General features: G+C 37.3%; 3 protein-coding genes across 3 annotated transcripts; 1 reads left to right on the forward strand and 2 right to left on the reverse strand.

The window, feature by feature from the left end:
• Positions 1–1,446: 1,446 nt before the first annotated feature.
• On the forward strand, positions 1,447–2,769 carry aqp8b (aquaporin 8b; the record flags this gene model as incomplete). The annotated part of the gene is made up of 5 exons (XM_079809968.1): positions 1,447–1,703; positions 1,992–2,118; positions 2,216–2,430; positions 2,500–2,634; positions 2,727–2,769. 5 exons carry the CDS (start codon positions 1,447–1,449, stop codon positions 2,767–2,769), a joined length of 777 nt encoding a protein of 258 aa, XP_079666094.1.
• A 2,561-nt stretch (positions 2,770–5,330) lies between these two features.
• Positions 5,331–7,999, reverse strand: cbx8a (chromobox homolog 8a (Pc class homolog, Drosophila)). The gene is made up of 5 exons (XM_079829594.1): positions 7,870–7,999; positions 7,669–7,712; positions 7,206–7,271; positions 7,050–7,116; positions 5,331–6,916 (listed from the first exon to the last, which is right to left on the reverse strand). The coding sequence occupies exons 1-5, from the start codon at positions 7,936–7,938 to the stop codon at positions 6,134–6,136; spliced, it is 1,029 nt and encodes a 342-aa protein (XP_079685720.1). The 5' UTR covers positions 7,939–7,999; the 3' UTR covers positions 5,331–6,133.
• A 3,330-nt stretch (positions 8,000–11,329) lies between these two features.
• Positions 11,330–17,903, reverse strand: cbx4 (chromobox homolog 4 (Pc class homolog, Drosophila)). The gene is made up of 5 exons (XM_079813292.1): positions 17,595–17,903; positions 17,457–17,500; positions 17,052–17,117; positions 15,719–15,785; positions 11,330–14,617 (listed from the first exon to the last, which is right to left on the reverse strand). Exons 1-5 carry the CDS (start codon positions 17,661–17,663, stop codon positions 13,334–13,336), a joined length of 1,530 nt encoding a protein of 509 aa, XP_079669418.1. The 5' UTR covers positions 17,664–17,903; the 3' UTR covers positions 11,330–13,333.
• Positions 17,904–18,118: the final 215 nt, after the last annotated feature.

Genomic DNA, 18,118 nt, shown 5'->3' on the forward strand with positions numbered 1-18,118 from the left:
TCCTAATGCACGGTGAGGAGAGTTTGAGTGGACAAAGACTCTCCAAGGATCACAGATGGACAATCACAGAGATTAGTTGAGTCTTGTGGTCTGACAGACTTTAAATAAATAAAACAAAAAAGCCTCTACATCACAAGTTGTTTGGGAGGGTTTCAAGATAAATCCTCCTCCAGTATATTCAGTTGTCAAACAGGACCTGGTTCTGTGGTCAGATGAAAAAAAAAAGGCTTTTTGGCAGCAAACTCACCAGATGGGTTTGGTGTGAACAGGGATAAAAAGTACCCCATGTCCACAGTTAAAAATACAGCTGGATCTTTAATGTTGTGGGTCTATTTGTTTGCTGAAGGTCCTGGACATCTTGTTCAGATATGGTATCATGGATTCTAGCAAATACCAACAGATAAAAATTTAAAACCTGACGTCGTCTGCTTGAAATCTTATAATGGGCCGACACAAAATCGACACACAAAATGAATCTTCTGCCATTGCCATCCCAGTCCCTGACCTGAACCCTATAGAGAATGAGTGGCTGAACTGAAGAGAAGAGAATCTGAAGGATCTGGAGAGATTGTGTATGGAGGAATGGTCTCTGATCTCTTGTCAGGTGTTCTCCAAACTCATCAGGCGTTATTAGGTGAAGACTCAGAGCTGTTAGCTTGGAAAAAAGTGGGTTGCAAAAATTATTTAATAAAAGGGGCCAAATAATTATGGCCAACATGTTTTGTATAAAAACTTTCATTTCATAAAGAGATTTTCCCCAAATTTTCAATTCTTTTACTTCAATAAAAGGTTAGATTATTGTGATTTTTACAATAAAAGATTAAAAGGATTAATAATGCAGATTTATTTTTACAGGCTTCTTTGTTCATATTTACCAAGGGGGGCAATAATTTGAACATGACATATATATATATAGTTTCTTTTTTTTCTTGCCGCAATGTAACATGATCTATTTGTTTATGTTTTTACTCTTTGTTACATAGTAAGCTTTTGATTTATTTACTTCAAATGTAAATATGATCTCATAGTGCTACTTTTAGTCTTCACTATTTGGTTAATCTTTAACTTTTCATTTTTGTTTTTGGTGGGAAAACAAATTTCCATTATTAAGTTACTGTTTCAGGTAGTTTTCTAAACTTGAGCTAGTTTTCCTTGTAATGTAACCAGGACACGCTGCAGCACAGGTTAAACTTTCTAATGTTTAAATAGTTTCAGGTATGTCTAAATTAGCTGAGTGCAGAAGCATGTTAAATTTTTATCTCCGTCAGTATATTTTCTTTACCACTGGTCAACATTTTACATTTATCATTAGTCTTTTCAATCATCAATTGCCCTCAAAGGTCATTGAGCAATTTAATGCTTGCTCTCTGTCACTCAAATGATGAGTAGACAGCCTCCAAGATATTAGGACACAAGTATCAGAGAGACACACACACCTCGGAAAGAATGGATAAAGACAAAGTGGAACTTCACAACATGGAGAAAGCTCTGATGGACATGATGGGACAACATACTGTAAGACAACCAAACTTATTTGAGCGGGTCTTTCAACCGTGTGTAGCTGAGCTGGTGGGGACCACCTTCTTTGTGTTCATCGGATGTGTGTCTGTCATTGAAAATGTGGAGGATGCCGGCAGACTCCAGCCTGCACTGGCTCATGGTCTCGCAGTGGCGGTACTGATCGCATGTATGGCAGAGATCAGGTGAGAAAACATATATTTTTGTCAACATATATATATATATATATACATACACACACACATTACATAAACACAAACTTATATGTTAGATGCGATACAATGAATCTGTTTGACAGTACTAATATATAGGCTATATATATATTTAAACCTGCATCTTTAGGGTGATGTGGCTTGGCTGATCTAGACCGGAGTCTGTTTGCTCCAGGGGGTTTGTCCCAGTCCTGGGAGTTGCTTTGGATAAAAAGCATCTGCTTATTGATGAATAATACAATGATCTTTCCCCTGACACAGTGGTTCTCATTTCAATCCATCATTCACCATAGCCGTATACCTCTGTGGTGGAATGGAGCTGAAAATGGTGGCGCCGTATCTGATCTCTCAGCTTACTGGAGGTTTACTTGGTGCAGTCATGGCCAAGGTGAGATACATGTGACATTGAGACATGTTTTGCATGCAACATTAAATTCACCAGTCACACTTCAATGGATTTGACATTTTTCTTGCTTCCTTTTTAGGGAATGACCTCAAATGAGAAGTATGCAAAAGCTCAAGGTGCGGCATTCACGGTTCTCCAGGCTGATGACCATATTGTGAAGGCATTATTTGGAGAAATTGCCATGACGTGTCTAGTTGCCATGGTGGTCTTACTGGGTGCAGTTAATGCCAAGAGCAAAAGTCCTTTGGTTCCATTTTTGGTGGGCTGCACAGTCATTATTAACGTGCTAGCAGGGTGAGTTCACTTATGTTATTCATCATTTCCTGTGTGTGTGGTCTGGAGATTAACATCTTTGGGTTTCAGGGGTGATGTGTCGGGTACGTGTCTGAATCCTGCAAGAGTGTTTGGTCCTGCAGTGCTGACCAACTATTGGACTCACCACTGGATCTACTGGGTGGGGCCCGTTACTGGCGGCCTTATTGCTGCTGCATTAGTCAGGTGGGGCTCCACAGAAACAATTGAAATCCTCATTAACATCAGCCATGTTGGCCGAATTAAGGGATTTTTATTATGCCTTTTTTTCCCCTCAGGTTGTTGCTCGGAGACAAGAATACCCGCCTACTGATGAAGTAACATTCAGTAGCCTATACATCTTTCAAACAGACTTTCAATTTTTATTTTATTAATTCTCCTTCACTTCTAGGTGCACAAGAATTTAAGTAATTATATAAGGCTAATTCACAGTTCTTTGCTATATTAACCCAAGCTCAAAACAGTCATTTGTAAATCCTGCTCTGTGAAAATATGTGGAAAGGATGTATTAATATTTAGAATTTTAAATTGGGAAGTTATGAAAATTGTTGTTGTCGTAAAATTGAAAATATATGTTATAGCAGTGTTAATTCTAATCTAATAAAATGAATGATACTACTTTATGTTCATACATGCACATTATTTTATGATTTATGCTATCCATGTGTTGAAATGAATCAGAATAGATAATTAAATAAAACTCTTCAACACAGATGTCTCTTTTACATATTTGGAGAGCTCAAACGGTCCTTACTAAATATATAAAAACAAGTCCCATAGATTTTTATATAATAAAACCTATATACCAAAAGTGGTCATATGTGTTTAAACCTGTTAACATCTATGGATTTAACACAGGTTATACATGAACACATTTTGGGAACCTTTCAAAGCATCATGTCAAAGGTGATGACCCTGCCATTTCTGTCAGGTTAGTCATCAGCTGAGTAAATGAGGTGGACATGTGGAGTATTAACACTTTAAGCTCCCGACTAAATAAAATAATGCATAAGACATAGCTTGTGCACATTAAAAATTATCCGTTTTTAAAATATGTAGGCCTATACGAAATTATATATAGGCCTATTTTCAAATAAAAAATATAGATTTATAATCTATAAGGTAAACTTGCATGAACAATATTTTAATAATAGCTATACATACTGAAAGTTATTTTTTAAGTGTAAGAAAACGATCAGACGAGTGCGCGAACATTATTGAGCGGTCTGGTCGCGCGCGCATTTAGACCAACAGCTTATAAAAGTGATCGCAAAGAACAAAATTCAATCTTTTTTTTCTTTCTCAGTAAAACCGACATATAATCTTAATTTTACCCTTCTGGCATTCTCATTTGACTGAATATACAGGTGATTTTTATTAGTGAAATATTGATAGAAGCGTCAAAATAATTGGACAGAGCTGCGCTCAAACTGTCTGATTGTCACTGCAATGATAAAAAATAAAATAAAATAAAAAGAGTGGGGCCGTAAAGAGCAAAAATATTAATTGCAGTGAGAAAGAAATATCGCAGGTTTTTTTCTTTAAAAACAAAAACAAGTAGGCCTACAAATGTTCATTTAAAAACTCCAAACATTAGAATATACTTTCAGTGTTATTGAGTGTCGAATCCTTAATGCCTCAAAAGCGTTTATTTTTTTTTTACATTTGAACTATTAAACACAAAACACTGACAGTCCAAAATTAAACCAATGGAAATATACAGTACAAACACGGCGACATTTGACACATTGAACATCTGTGACTGTTATATATCAGTATATATTGTTGAATATTTCATTGTGACGCAAAATCACACACTGTAAAAACAAATAGTTTCATGATTTATCACAACTTTTCATCTTTTGTCAAATCAACTAGATAATTAATGTGGTGCAGATAACATAATATTTTGAACCAATCTCCATTAAATTAAATCGCATTTAAAATTTCAATGAACTCAAACTTTAAGGCAACCATGAGGTAACTTTTTTAAAGTTAAACCAACATTATTTTTCTACAGTATATAGTGATACACAGAATTATAGGTGTTATTAAGAGGAATATAAGATCTGTTGTATCAAGTTCATGGCGACATCTTGTGGCTTTTGGTGGACTGAATTTCCTCAACAAGCACTCATTTTCGTCTTTACAATTTCAATTAAACATCTTCCCGCTAATGAAATCCGTTTTAGCGGAAATATATAGGCTGATAATGACGTTTGTTGCCCGACATTAAACACCAGCACATTATATTTGACAAAGAATTACTTTACCTATAGCCTACGAGATCGTTAAAAATAAATCCAGAAATTACAAATTGTGGTTATTGCCATAGAAATGGTTTTATGTTTGCCGCGACACTCGTGGGCAGTGCGGTGGAATATTAATAATTCTTAATAATAATAATAGCCTATAACTAAAATAAAACATAAATATTGTATAACAATAAGAACATTATACTATAAATAAGCCTGAAACGGTGTGAATTGTGAGCTTACGACAAATGAACATGAGTGGTTTTGACCAGCGCCAGTATTTTCACTCTCTTGACAATTTAAACAATGTTAAATATTTTTGAATATCGTTAAAACGATGTCACGAGGCTCTCGGTAAATGTGACCTAATCTTGTCAAAATAGGCCGACATGCTGCTTAAGCTATAGCCTAGCCTATATCAGTTTATTATTTTTAAGATCTTTAGTCTTTGTTTACACTCAGTCTGTAATGAAAACGCCGACGTAAAGAGCTTTTTATTGATATAAAATAAAAAAGTTATAATAACAATATGTGTTAGTTAATTAAATGAATGCAAGGCAAAAACTATCTACAAGTATCATTGTGCGCAAACAATGTTTAAAATCAATAATGGAAAAGGCTCCTAGACACAGCTAAATTACATTTTTATTTTCGATTTTAATCTCCGATACACATTGTTCTCTCTGCAATACTGAACTTAACCGTTAAACAAGTTAACATGATATAACTGTAATTAAATGTTTTTATTTCACCACTTAGGCTAAACCAGGCTGCGAGCTTAAGCCGTTTAGAAATTATTCGTACCAATCAAACACTCCTTCGTTTCTGACGGGGGGCCTAAAAACAGCATTATAATGAAATATTAAGACACAGAACAGCCTCGCCAATTATATATTCAACAGAAAAACGAAAAATTACGAAATACCATTCTAAAGCCAAAATGATTGTGCCTTAAATATTTAGGCCTAAAACGGGTTTCATTATAAGCTCATTTCCCTTCTCTTTTTAAAGGGTGTGCTTCACGGTTTGGACCTTCAAATATATACAAAATCTAACCAGAAAAATACCATAAATTCATAAAAGAGGGACTAAACAATGAGTCCCTTAAAAAGGTGCATTAAGCTGAAACGTTAATATGCGTTAACAGCATATATGCCTACATTCATGATAAAGCTGAAGAAGGCAACCAAAAGAAGGAATCAACTGCTGTACGTTACATAAAATCTGGGAAATAGAAAAATAAACTTCATTTTCATAGAAAATGTGAAATGTAGGCTAAAGATAGACTATATATATTTTTTGTTGTTGTTGTTGTTGCATTATGTACACGATTGCAAGACTTATAGACTACAAATGATATAGAAATGCAGGTTGTTTCTAGTTTGATTATAATATTTCATACATACATACATACATAAACTAAAATTCCATCATCTGTTTTCTTTGAAGAAACCTTTGTCCGTTGAACTCTCTTTTATGGTTACAGTCAAAGAGTTACTTGTTACGTCAGTAACAACAATTTTCTCCATATTCTTCAAACAAGGCAACCAGGACTGGTCTGTTTCATCTACAAAACTCAGAGACAGTTGCTCTCTGGTTTGATCGGTGGATCGAAATAAATTATTTTTGAGAGGATGCTTCATCTTGGGTTGTTGGCTTATGGCACCACTGGAGCTGTCCTTCCGTCGATGCCCCAAAACACCAAGCCCAGCTTTTAGGATGGTGCCACCATGGGTATATTTGGCATCACTTGACCTGCTTCCCATCTGCTTCTGAACGAGGCTGGATTCTGTTTGGAACTTCTGGGATAAACAGATGACATCACAGTTAGAGGTTTCTCCTGATCTCTCGCTTTTGGAAGGCCGATAAGATAGCGGTTCATCTGCCTTTCTTTTAATGCCTTCACTGGAAGAACCTCCAGCCGGACGCAACTTTGGCTTTGGTCCTCGCTTTTTTGGTGAGCTGGCAAAATCAAGTGGGCGGTGAACTGGCGTCCCGAGCATTAGTGGGTCTCTCTCGGTGTCTGGTGGATGCACACGAACACTTTCGCCTCTGTTGACGGTGCTCGGTGGAAAAATCGTTGGCACGACTGTCCGCAGTCCCTCACGTGCTCTGGGAGTCACAACCGGTTCTGTTACCGGGAATGACACCCGTATTCCTCGGGACATCTCCCGTCTGAACTCATAGTTTTTGCCTTTTTCTTTAGCTTTTGCCTAATTTCAAAAACATTAAAAAAAGTCATAAACTGCATTAGCCAGAAAGGCAAGAAGAAAAAAAAGAAAGCCACAGAAAATTAAACATCAGTACAAAATAGTGTTTTGTTTTAGGTAGGGTGATTTTTTTCACCTTCATTAAAAATGTTTCTGGTTTGGGTCCCCTCTTTTTTGGACCATACATCTCCCTTTCACGCTCTCTGCAGTAAGATGAAAATATGCTATTTTAAAACATCCAAAACATTTAATTTGTCTACTGGAATGACAGAAATAACGAAAAAACATTTACCTTTCTTCAAAAGCAGCGAAAAGACGCTCATCCAGAATATTCTCCTCTGGTTCCCAGGTGCTGTATCTGCACCAATAATTGTATGTTTAATTATTCGCAAATCATAACGCCCAAAAACCAATTCAAAGTGCATTTAAATAATATATATATATATTTTTTTTACTAATAAGTGCCTTTATTTTATCAGTTCAGGAGATTTTTGTAAATGTGCATGCATACTATTTGTTGATTCGTATATAAATGGATATATATACACATTCTTTTTATTCGTGATTTCCCCCCAATTTGAACCGTTTTAATCAGCCAATAAAGCTTGTATCTTGACTGTCTCCCATCACTGGCCTTGTCAGGAGCCCCGTTACACAGTCCGTGCTGCAGCCGTGCTAACGCTCAGCGAGCTCGGGGAGCCTGAAACAGCTCCTTCCATTACAACAACTGCCGTTAACGTGTCATTACCACTCACTTTTGAGACCAGCCTTTCCATTTGACAAGATACTCCATCCGGCCCTGCGGGTAAAAGCAAAGGGAGATTCAAATTAGCAAGCTAACACTGCTAAGCTAACATATCGCGAATAAAATGACACTTCGGCGGACATAAACAAATAACCAGGCGCCTCTATAACAGAGCCGAAGCTACGAAGAGCAGGCTGGTTTGAGCACTTACTCTCCTTATGCGCCGTTTAATGATGGATTCGGCGGCGAAAACCCGCTCCCCGACGGCTGAGAGCTCCATGTTTACTTCAACCTCGCAGCTATTTTTTTCCCTCAGCCTGAATAATCTCGATAGCCCATAATACTCTATCCGAGGAGACGTCATCACGTTCTAAACTGTTACCATGGCACTACAGGACGGCGCTACTGTGAGTGGAGCTGGCGCTCGGGGAGGAGGAGTCAAGAGATCGTGGAGCTACGCTAGAGGACGAGGCGAGCACGGATAAAATGGCATTTATGAAACAAATATGTCGTGTTTATTTCGTATACTAGTCTGGACTAACTGCACTCAAGACGTTTTGATAAGTCCCCTATTAGTCGCATATTTACCCAGATTTATTTAACTGGAAGGGTAACGTTACTGTCCCGTGCGTCGAGATACACGGCAGGTTGTTTTGTGTGCTTTGTCGATACACATCAGGTGTTGCGAGTCCATATTGTTGAGTTGTATTTATCTTTTTTTATTTAGTAGGGCTAAATCTGCACATTCGCGCGCTTATTCTTCATTTAAACGCATGGGCGAAACGCAAAATGGCATCTCTAATCTGTGCCTCCATTCCCCTGCATGTCATGCCATCCCTGTCAAATAATAGTAGAAAAAAACGTTTTTAAAACAATAGCCTACAAATACGGAATATTAAATAAATAAATACAAAAGCTAAATAAATGCATAACAGTTGTAGTTATAAATCCATAGCGTGCTGCTGCGGCGTATCGATATTTGACCCGCGCGCTCCGAATCTTTAACAGGAAAGAAAATAATTCGGTCATTTTGTCCATATATAGACTAAGCCTACATTCGGGTTGCTGGCAGGTAACGTTAGCCCTACAAGCCATAAACTCTCAGTCTTATTAAACGATTTTAAAGATCATTTCAAAATCCATAATAGGCTACCTGTGTAGGCTAAAGCTTGGCTTCAGTCGAATTTGGAAATTACAAACGTGTTTCAACCATGCTTGGGTCAAATATGCACAATCCCGACCGTTGGTTTACATTTTTAAATAAAAATTTTAAATACAACGGTTGGGTTTGTCCATATTTGACCGTTGAAACAACCCAGCATTTGTTTTTGTTTTTAGCGTGTGTAGTTTTCTTTGTTTGTTTCTTTCTTTCTTTCTAATAAAAATAATTAGGTCGTTTGACTGTCAAGCTGTTAAAAAAAAAAAAACATTCATTATGATTTTCTTCAGAAAATTTGAAATTACTTTACACACATGTGACTTTTTAAGTCTAGGCCTAATTGTGTTCAATATTGACATGGAAATGATCTGCGATCTGATAAACGGTAGGCTAATCTTTTTTTTGATTCATTCGATTTTTATCTGATTCTTTCGATGCAACGGATAATAAACCTAGAAAATTAGCTAGTTTTTTTTTTTTTTTTTTTTTGTTTCGATTCAATTTAATCGAAAAAACATTGGTTACATAATAATAATTATAATAATAATAATAATAATAATAATAATAGCCTTATTATTATTATTATTATTATTATTTATTACGCATAAAGCAATTAGATTTTTTTATTCGAAAAACTAGCCTACTTGTTCTTTTTAAAAATCTTTTTTAATCGAGAGGGAAAAAAAAAACTAGGCTATTATCCGTTATATTGACAAGAATTAAAAGGCTAAAAGAGAGACAATGTGTCCGATGAAATTTAATGGTAAATTATCCTCTTTTTACCGTCTCTGTGACACAAACATTCAATAGGCTAATTAACAAATTAATCAATACAACGGCAAATATAGGCTAACTGGATTTCATCTAAAATATAACACGACAAATAAACAACGAAATTGAATAATTCGGCGTTAATTGCTTGGTTAAATCCGCAGATCTTAAATAGCCTAATCTTCATTAGTCCAGAATTATTATTTTTTTCTAATTATCATATAGCATAGCCTATTTTTAAACTTTTGTTGTTGTTGTTGTTGTTGATGTTAAAGTCTAATAGGAATGAAATCTTAAGCAAAGAGAGGGCATCGGAGGAAAATTATTTTTATTTGTTTGTTCATTTAATATTTTGTAGCTTTTATAGCAGATTTTATTTAGCTACATTCGATGTAGGAAACAGTTCACAAATAGCCTACTATAGAATAGAATAGCCTACAATACAATAGGCTACAATACAATTCTACGTCATGTCAAGTAAAGGAGAATACTGTATGCACCCGCTCTCTCTCGATGCATTTATATATCCTTGGAACAGAATTTTGGAGCAGAACTGATGCCAACGTTTAGCCTACTCAAGAGGACATTGTCACCATGGACCCACGGTTTCACCTTCCCTGTTAACATCACATTTAAAGGGATAGTTCACCCAAAAAAATGAAAATTATGTCATTAATTACTCACCTTCATGTTTCAAACCCATAAGACTTTCGTTCATCTTCGGAACATAAATGAAGATATTTTAATGAAATCTGAGCGATGTCTGTCTCTCCATTGACAGCTACGCAACTACCACTTTGACACTTCAAAAAGGTCATAAAGAAATCGTAAAACTAATCAATACTAAGTGGTTTAGTCCAGATTTTCTAAATAGACATGGTCGCTTTATATGAATAACAGATTTAATCTAGGCTTTTAGAGATCAAACCTCACACGAGAATTAACCTCATTGGTTCTTTGAGTGTTCATTTTTGGGTGAACTATCCCTTTAAAGATAATCTTAATATTAAAAAAAATGCAGTAGGCATGAGTTTACTCACCCAGAAAGATGGCATGCATGTAGGCTATTTTAGATTGCTAATTTTCTTTGTATAGCCTAGCCTAATCGATTCACTTTTCATGCATTAGGCTATTTAGGCCTATGCGAGCCTATAGGGCTTATGAACACGGTACTGCGCCTAGGAGGCAGCATTGCGAAATTTCATTAATTAGCCTACAGCTCTGGAAATCTTAGATACAATATTTCAACCAAATAAAAAGTGTAGGCCTACAACTTTTGCTGCGTCCGAAATCGCCAAATCGCATAGGCTACTGAGTAGGTATAGCCTACTTAAATTTGAACTTACTTCACGGCTGTTAAAATAAAGTATGTTCTATATAGCACAAGTGTGTGTAGTATGAATGTAATACGGATTTACAACATCCGCCATGTTGTTACTGTCACGTGACCTACCAGTGTCAGTTGTGTCGCTTCACAGTCATTCACAAATCCTCTCCTGTGGCCTCATGGGATAGTAACGTGTCCATCATATGCACACTTCAGAAAATTTAGCATAAGTAGTAGTACGTACATACTACTCTGTTGGCGTAGTTCTTCACATATAGTATGGAAGTATTCAATTTCGAATGCATCGAATAACATATTACCAACATTTTTAATATGCCGAATATTTTCTCCTCAAGTGTCTGTAGTCAATTAGACAATTATTATAAAAATGAATTGAACACAGAATGACACATTACAAAACAAATCATTCGTTTTTATTATTGAACAGAGCTTAATATTGATTTGAGATGCATTTTCAAACTGACACTTCAATGTGTGCATAAAACATGCCGTTATGCACGGCCTTAACCTTGATGGCATTATTGTGTAATTTGTACATTACATAACTGTACATCTCATTGCATTGAGTGTAAATTGATTCCAATACATACAAAATCTATAGCATTACACTGTCCAATGTAAGCATTAATCCTACATTTACTTTCTGGTCATGTGTAACAGTTTGCATGTTCTGATGATCTCTGACCATAGTTATACTGCTGTTACAGAATTATTCTGCATCAAGGATAAACAGCCTTTATTGAGTTTTATTATTAATATCGAGTTCACAAGCAAAAGAGATCCAGGAGATGATAAAGTGCAACTTAAACGTCTTACGGATAGGGAACATCAAACAATCCAGTTGTTTTTCTAGCATTGCACAGGAAGACCTCACAGGCCAACAGCATCTGGAAATCCAGTCAAGTAAAATATTTCAGCAAATCAAAATCTTTTACGCTAATATCCAAAAATACTTTTTTTAGAGGTACATTAGTATGATGACACCTTTCCAAGCAACTCAAAATGTATAGATCTCAAGTATATACATCTGAGCAAATCTTAAATCACCAACATTGGAAGAAAACAAGAATGTGGTCTGTGATGGACATGAACATTGAAAGATGTAAGTAAGTGCATTTAACATCCATCTTCAATGAATTCTTCCAAATCCATTAGTGTGCTTTCTCCAATTGGCAGATATTTTCTCGGGTAGCAAAATTCATAACAATCAAACGTTTTATAAACACTTGTACACACTATACAGTTATGGGGTTTTAAACTGTATTTCAACAGCTGCAAAATGCCAACCATCACAAACTTTGTGTTAGAAAAAACATCCAACTGGCATCTAAACAAACAATCCCTACGTAGCCTACAGTGTATATATATATGGCGCTGAACCCCTTGCAGAATCTGTGAAAATGTGAATAATTTTAACAAAGTAAGAGGGGTCATACAAAATGCATGTTATTCTTTATTTAGTACTGTCCTGAATAAGATATTTTACATAAAAGATTTTAATATTTGACAATTAAAAGATTTATGAACCCTTGAATCTTAGTACTCTGTGTCGTTCCCTGGATGATCCACAACTGTTTATTTTGTGATGGTTGTTCTTGAGTCCATTGTTTGTCCTGAGCAGTTAAACTGCCCAGTGTTCTTCACAAAAATCCTTCAGGTCTTGCAAATTCTTCAGTTTTCCAGCATCTTTTGCATATTTGAACCCTTTCCAGCTGTGACAGTATGATTTTGAGATCCATCTTTTCACACTGAGGACGATTGAGGGATTCAAACATTCACTGATGCTCCAGAAGGAAACATAACACATTAAGAGCCATGGGTGGGGTGGGGTGGAGTGTAAACTTTTTGAATTTGAAGATCAAGGTAAATCGTACTTAATTTATCTTCCGGGAAACATCTGTTGCTTCCAAAGCGCAGCACTAAATGAAAAATCACTGAATGTTTCCCTCAATTGTCCTACATACAGTCACTGCTGGAAAGGGTTAAAATATGTAAAAGACGCTGGAAAACTTCTGGAGTAAAATTTTTCTGGAGAACGTGGGGCAGTTTAACTGCTCAGGACAAACAAGGGACTCAAGAAACATAAAAAAATGGATCCAGCCATGGATCATCCAGGGACACATTTTTATAAATTCTGCAATTTTTTTGTCTTTTGGACTATATGTAAACATATTTTATGTTAATTAACTTATTCAGGACAGTACTAAATAAAGAATAACATGCCTTTTTTATGAGTCTTCTTATTTTGTTCAAATCATTCACAGATTCTGCAAGGGGTTCACAAACTTTCAAGCACCACTGTATACATATCTTCAGGAATGGCTATGATCAGTGCATCTGAAATGAATCCTCTTTGAGCTGGTTCAAATGAATAAATGACAGTCCAACGTATTGTGGTCATTCTCCTTGAACGTATTCCTTAAAGGTCACAGTTAAGCAGTTCGTAGTGATATCTGTGATTATAACGTTACCCACAAACGGTTTCAAATGGATGTCCGTTTTCTCCACTTGCACTGAGCTTCCTGAAACCTTCTCCTCCGCAGGAAACTGCTTTAGAGTTTTGGTTGGACCACAGCTCAAATCAATAGGCTCTTCGGGAATGGTGTCGCTAAAGTCATAACTATACGCTCTGGCGGTGCGACTGCCTCTGAAATGCAGGTTTATAGGTTCTCTCTGAGGGGAAGAGAGCACGGTGTTTGGTGCACTGATGCTCCTGTAGCTGAAGAACTGCTTACAGTTTCTCACGTCCTCACTGGGTTCTGAGAGGTTCCTCTTAAGGGGATTTGTTCTGGTGTCAGTGTGGGATGGGGCAGCTTTCTCTGCTGCCACGGGTGAGGAGTTTGGTTGGTCGCATATATCCGTCACTTTTTGTTCAGTCTCTGTAGGCGTATCTCTTGGAAGTTCAATATTTTGGAGGGACTTTTCATGAGCACATTCCCTAGTAGAAGAAAGATTCCTATTGTTCTCAATAGAACCATTCTCAGTGCCTTCTCCTTGATCTGCCGTTTCACCAGCAGACAGATTGTCCGGATTAATCAGTGTAGATTCCTCATTGCGTCGCATTTCCACTTCAGAAACATCCCTGTTTTTAGCTTTGGAAGAATGCACACCTTTGTCCATGTATTTGCTCATTACAATGACAATTCGGCCGTTTTTGTTTTTGTTCTTGATTATTTTCATCTTACTGCTGATGCTATTAGGAAGTGCAAACTCTTTGGCACTCGTTTTCAGTGCCTGCTCCGCTTTGTTCGCATTATCCGGTAGACCCTTGAGCTCGATAGACAGATCTTTCACTTTACTCAGGCAGCCAGTGTCTTTGTTCCGAATCCACTTCTGTTGCAAGGCTGGAGGGAGGTTCCAACCTTTGTTGGAAGGGTCTTGACCCTTGATCTCTTTGGGTCCCGTGAGTGGCGTGTCATACATCTTGGGGTCCGGCTGGTAGTGATGATGTTTCTTGCTGTTCAGCTGGTAGAAGTGTTTCTTTTTCCCGCTCATATGCTGTTCAACGGATATCTCCTTGAAGCTGGGCTGGTACTGATGGTGTTTTTTACTGTTCAGCTGGTAGTGCTGCGGCCGCGAGCGGTGGATCTGGAGGGAATCCACTTTGGGCTGGTTCTCCTCATCCAGCGATGTGTCCTGAAGACCCCCCAGGATGCTTGATCTACGAGCAAACGCAGGAAGCTGGCAAAAAGAGACAATATTTATTGACATCTCAAATGAACTGGAAGGTCATCATTTGTTATTTATTTTACAACACATTTAGCTTTACTCTAGGGGATTTCATAAAGGTTCTTTATTGGCATCGATGGTTCCATTAACAACCTTTGAAACCTTTCCATTGCACAAAAGGTTCTATATAGTGGAAAAAAGTTCTTTAGATAATTAAACTGTTCTTCACACTAAGAAAGCTTGTTTAAGAACTTGTCAACTTGGAATAATAAGGAATAACATATTCTTATTCACAGGTTCTATCTACAAAGTCAAACTCTCTCTCCCTCTCTCAAACTTTCTGGCTAGGCTTTCTCAAAACAACATCAAAGTTTGTCTACAAACTTTTCAATCCATACTGAATTCTAGAGAGAAAGCCATTTTACCTGTCCCTCTTTCGGTGGAATAAAGTCCACAGAAAGTGTATTACAGTAGCTACTTTCTGTCTAAACCAACAACAAAAACAAAAAAACTTTTTAGAATTTTTAGAATTAGAAGGATTTGCATTTGACCTGTTCCAAAAATCCCCATTTAGAAATTTGATATTGCACATTTAGAATACATTTAGGGTCATGTATGAAAGAGACTTGTTCCCCATATAATTTTTGCTATATGGAATGCAAAAACTTTGAAGCTCAATATCTCAAAACTGCTCTGAATGCAGATAGAACCTTATATTCCAAGGCGGCGAACTGTTCACTGAAAGGTTCTTCTTTTCGAGAACCAAAAGTGGTTCCTGACATTACATCTATGACAAAACAAATCCCTTTTGGAACCTTTATTTTAATGTGTAGGCAGTCTTATTATATGAATTTATGTTTTGAGCTTAAAAACACCGTTATTATGAATATTTTATAGGTTAAAATCAACTACAGACGCTCATGAAGTCTTATAGGACCTCGGTACATTAAGATGCATGCAGACAGAAAGGAGCCTTTGGTGCACAATTATTGATTCATAATGAAATGGAATTGTTATTCAGAACCTGCACAGGAATAACCTTTTGCAAAAACATTGCCAACTTATGCACTGACTGAAAGATAAAAACTGCATTTGGAATAAAAGCTGATGTACCTGGACCAGGGGGTGTTTGGGTTTAGGCCCTCTTTTTCGATAGCCCACCATTTGCTCCTGCCTTTCCCTGAAAACAGTGCATAAAATATATATAAATCCACAGTTTTCAACACAACACATTTGACATTCTCAAAACTGTTGGGTTATAAGAACAACTAAAGCTACAATGAATGAACATTCATTAATCCATTCATGTCATGTGTAACAGAACCATTATTCAAGTTCACTCTTAAAAATAAAGGTTCTTGATTGGCATTGATGGTTTCACGAAGAACTTTTAACATCAATGGAAGCTTTCCTTTGCACAAAATGGTCTTTATAGAGATAAAAGGTTCTTTAGATTATTAAAATGGGTTATTTTAATAGTTATTTTTAATTGAAGGTTCTTTAGGGAAACAAAAATGGCTCAATTGTGAAAAGCCTCTTTATTTTTAAGAGTGTTCTTATCAACAGTAGCACAACATTCAGATCACAAGCCACAGACAATCTCTCTGATCACCAGGTTACAACACAAAACAAGCGCACCACGGGTAACATGACACTCTCACACTTCTAGCGCAGCTAAACCAGAGTGAAATATCTAAACGTAACAACCCTTTCCTTTTAGATTCTGGAGTGCTTTGATACCCATTCTACCTTTATCTCAAGAACAGAACAGGGGCTCAGAAGGGTGTGTGAACATCACAAGACCTTTGACACAGCAGATTAGATCACAGACACGAGTGTTCACTTGTGAGAACACTAGTGATGTATTTTTCATATATGAATGTATGAAATTATTTGATCGAAGCTCATCCAAAACAAAACTTGTTTCAATGTGTGCGCTTAAAGTAGCCTTGTTCCAAACTTTTTGATTGAAGACAATATTAAAAGTCAAATTAGGAATGTCTACATATTAAAATGATCACAAAAGTTACAATAACTATGTTCTTGAATAAAAACAACCGTAAGGGAACAAGAATTAGCATTCATATGTGTACAGTTATTTAAATGATCAATTAAAAATAAATGTAATTTAAGTTTAATAAGGCTCCCAGAGGATTATGTCCCCGTAGTTGAGAACCAATGTCCTAGCACTGACAGGAAGAACATATAAATCTTAATTGGTCAATATACAATGGCACATTCATTTTGTACGACTTGCACTGGTAATAACAATGGGGTGTTTCCAAAACTGGATAAAAGGCAAGCTTCAAGAGAGTCTTTGTAGCAGGCAGACCTGACCCATGGGGCTACCATTAATCTTCAGCTACACTGTGCAGGGAGTTGGCCCCGCCTCCCGTGACCATATATGGGCATTACCACAAGTTCAGTTATTCGTCCTCCATCTCACCTGTTTTGGAAAGCGACAAGAAGGCGCGGATCGAGAATGTTTTCCTCGGGTTCCCATGTGTTATATCTGAAACATTGACGGGAGAAATATGATAATGTATTAAATCACATGTTAAACTCAAGGCATGTTGCAATATCGTAAACGCGTTAAGCATATCAAAATGCATGTGTAGCCTACAAAAAAATGTAAACATACGAGCAATAAATATACGATTTCACTGCATAAATATAAGTAAAACGTCAGTACGCTGTCAGAACGATATTCGCTCGCGTAGATTTTGTGATGGAATCCATTGAAAACACCCCAGCGCGCGACCAATGTAGGGCTGAACAAGACCAACATCGCGCGGCATCCTACTGTTAATGTGTCTAAAAAAATAACGCATAGAATCATATAAACACTTACTTGGCTGACCATCCTCGCCACTTCACCAGATACTCGATTCTGCCCTGAAAAACGATGCAAATGTGTTGGGTACAGTACAGGAACAACAAACATATCCTCCGCACCATTTACGGTAGTTCTAGTTCGCGGCAGTTTTACCTTCCGTAGGCGCTTCTTCTCGATGCCCTCCACCGCGAAGACATGCTCCCCGACGGCAGGTAGATCCATTCCGTCTCTGCCGCCCGTATCAAGCGAACGAGTCAAATAAAATCTTCGTTGCAATTCTTTACAGTGTCTCGCGCTCTGCCACCGCTGTGGCCCAAGATTAATTTGTCCCTCACCCCTCCTCTTTCCCTCTCTCTCCCTAGTATTCGTCTCCACGTTAAGCGGCGGGCACTGGAAAAGCTCGGTAGTGCTGCTACTACAGAAAATAGTTCATGCAATAATAAGCCACGACGGGCGCGTGACGTCAGCGCGCGAGGGGGGGGGGGGGGGGGGGGGGGGGGGGATTGAGAACTGCGCTGAATGCAGAACATAACGCTGTCGTGTGTGTGTTTAGACGCGGCGTGCGTGCTGTAACTAGGACCTTGGAAATATGCATTAATACTGACTAGCTTCCGTTGGTTTAAAATCTCACCTGCCACTTTTAACATCTATCTATCTATCTATCTATCTATCTATCT

The sequence above is a fragment of the Gobio gobio genome (genome assembly GCF_949357685.1).
Source record: "Gobio gobio genome assembly, chromosome: 1".
NCBI classification, from domain to species: Eukaryota; Metazoa; Chordata; class Actinopteri; order Cypriniformes; family Gobionidae; genus Gobio; species Gobio gobio.

What these genes read in the sequence shown, in the direction of transcription:
- cbx8a (XM_079829594.1), bottom strand. Translation starts at nt 7,938, where the DNA reads ATGGAGCTCTCAGCCGTCGGGGAGCGGGTTTTCGCCGCCGAATCCATC. An exon ending in TGGAAAGGCTGGTCTCAAAA is followed by an intron (nt 7,272 to 7,668) that starts GTGAGTGGTAAT and finishes TTATTGGTGCAG; the next exon opens with ATACAGCACCTGGGAACCAG. An exon ending in CAGAAACATTTTTAATGAAG is followed by an intron (nt 6,917 to 7,049) that starts GTGAAAAAAATC and finishes TTTTGAAATTAG; the next exon opens with GCAAAAGCTAAAGAAAAAGG.
- cbx4 (XM_079813292.1), bottom strand. Translation starts at nt 17,663, where the DNA reads ATGGATCTACCTGCCGTCGGGGAGCATGTCTTCGCGGTGGAGGGCATC. An exon ending in AGAAGAAGCGCCTACGGAAG is followed by an intron (nt 17,501 to 17,594) that starts GTAAAACTGCCG and finishes ATCGTTTTTCAG; the next exon opens with GGCAGAATCGAGTATCTGGT. An exon ending in CCAAACACCCCCTGGTCCAG is followed by an intron (nt 14,618 to 15,718) that starts GTACATCAGCTT and finishes TCTTTTTGCCAG; the next exon opens with CTTCCTGCGTTTGCTCGTAG.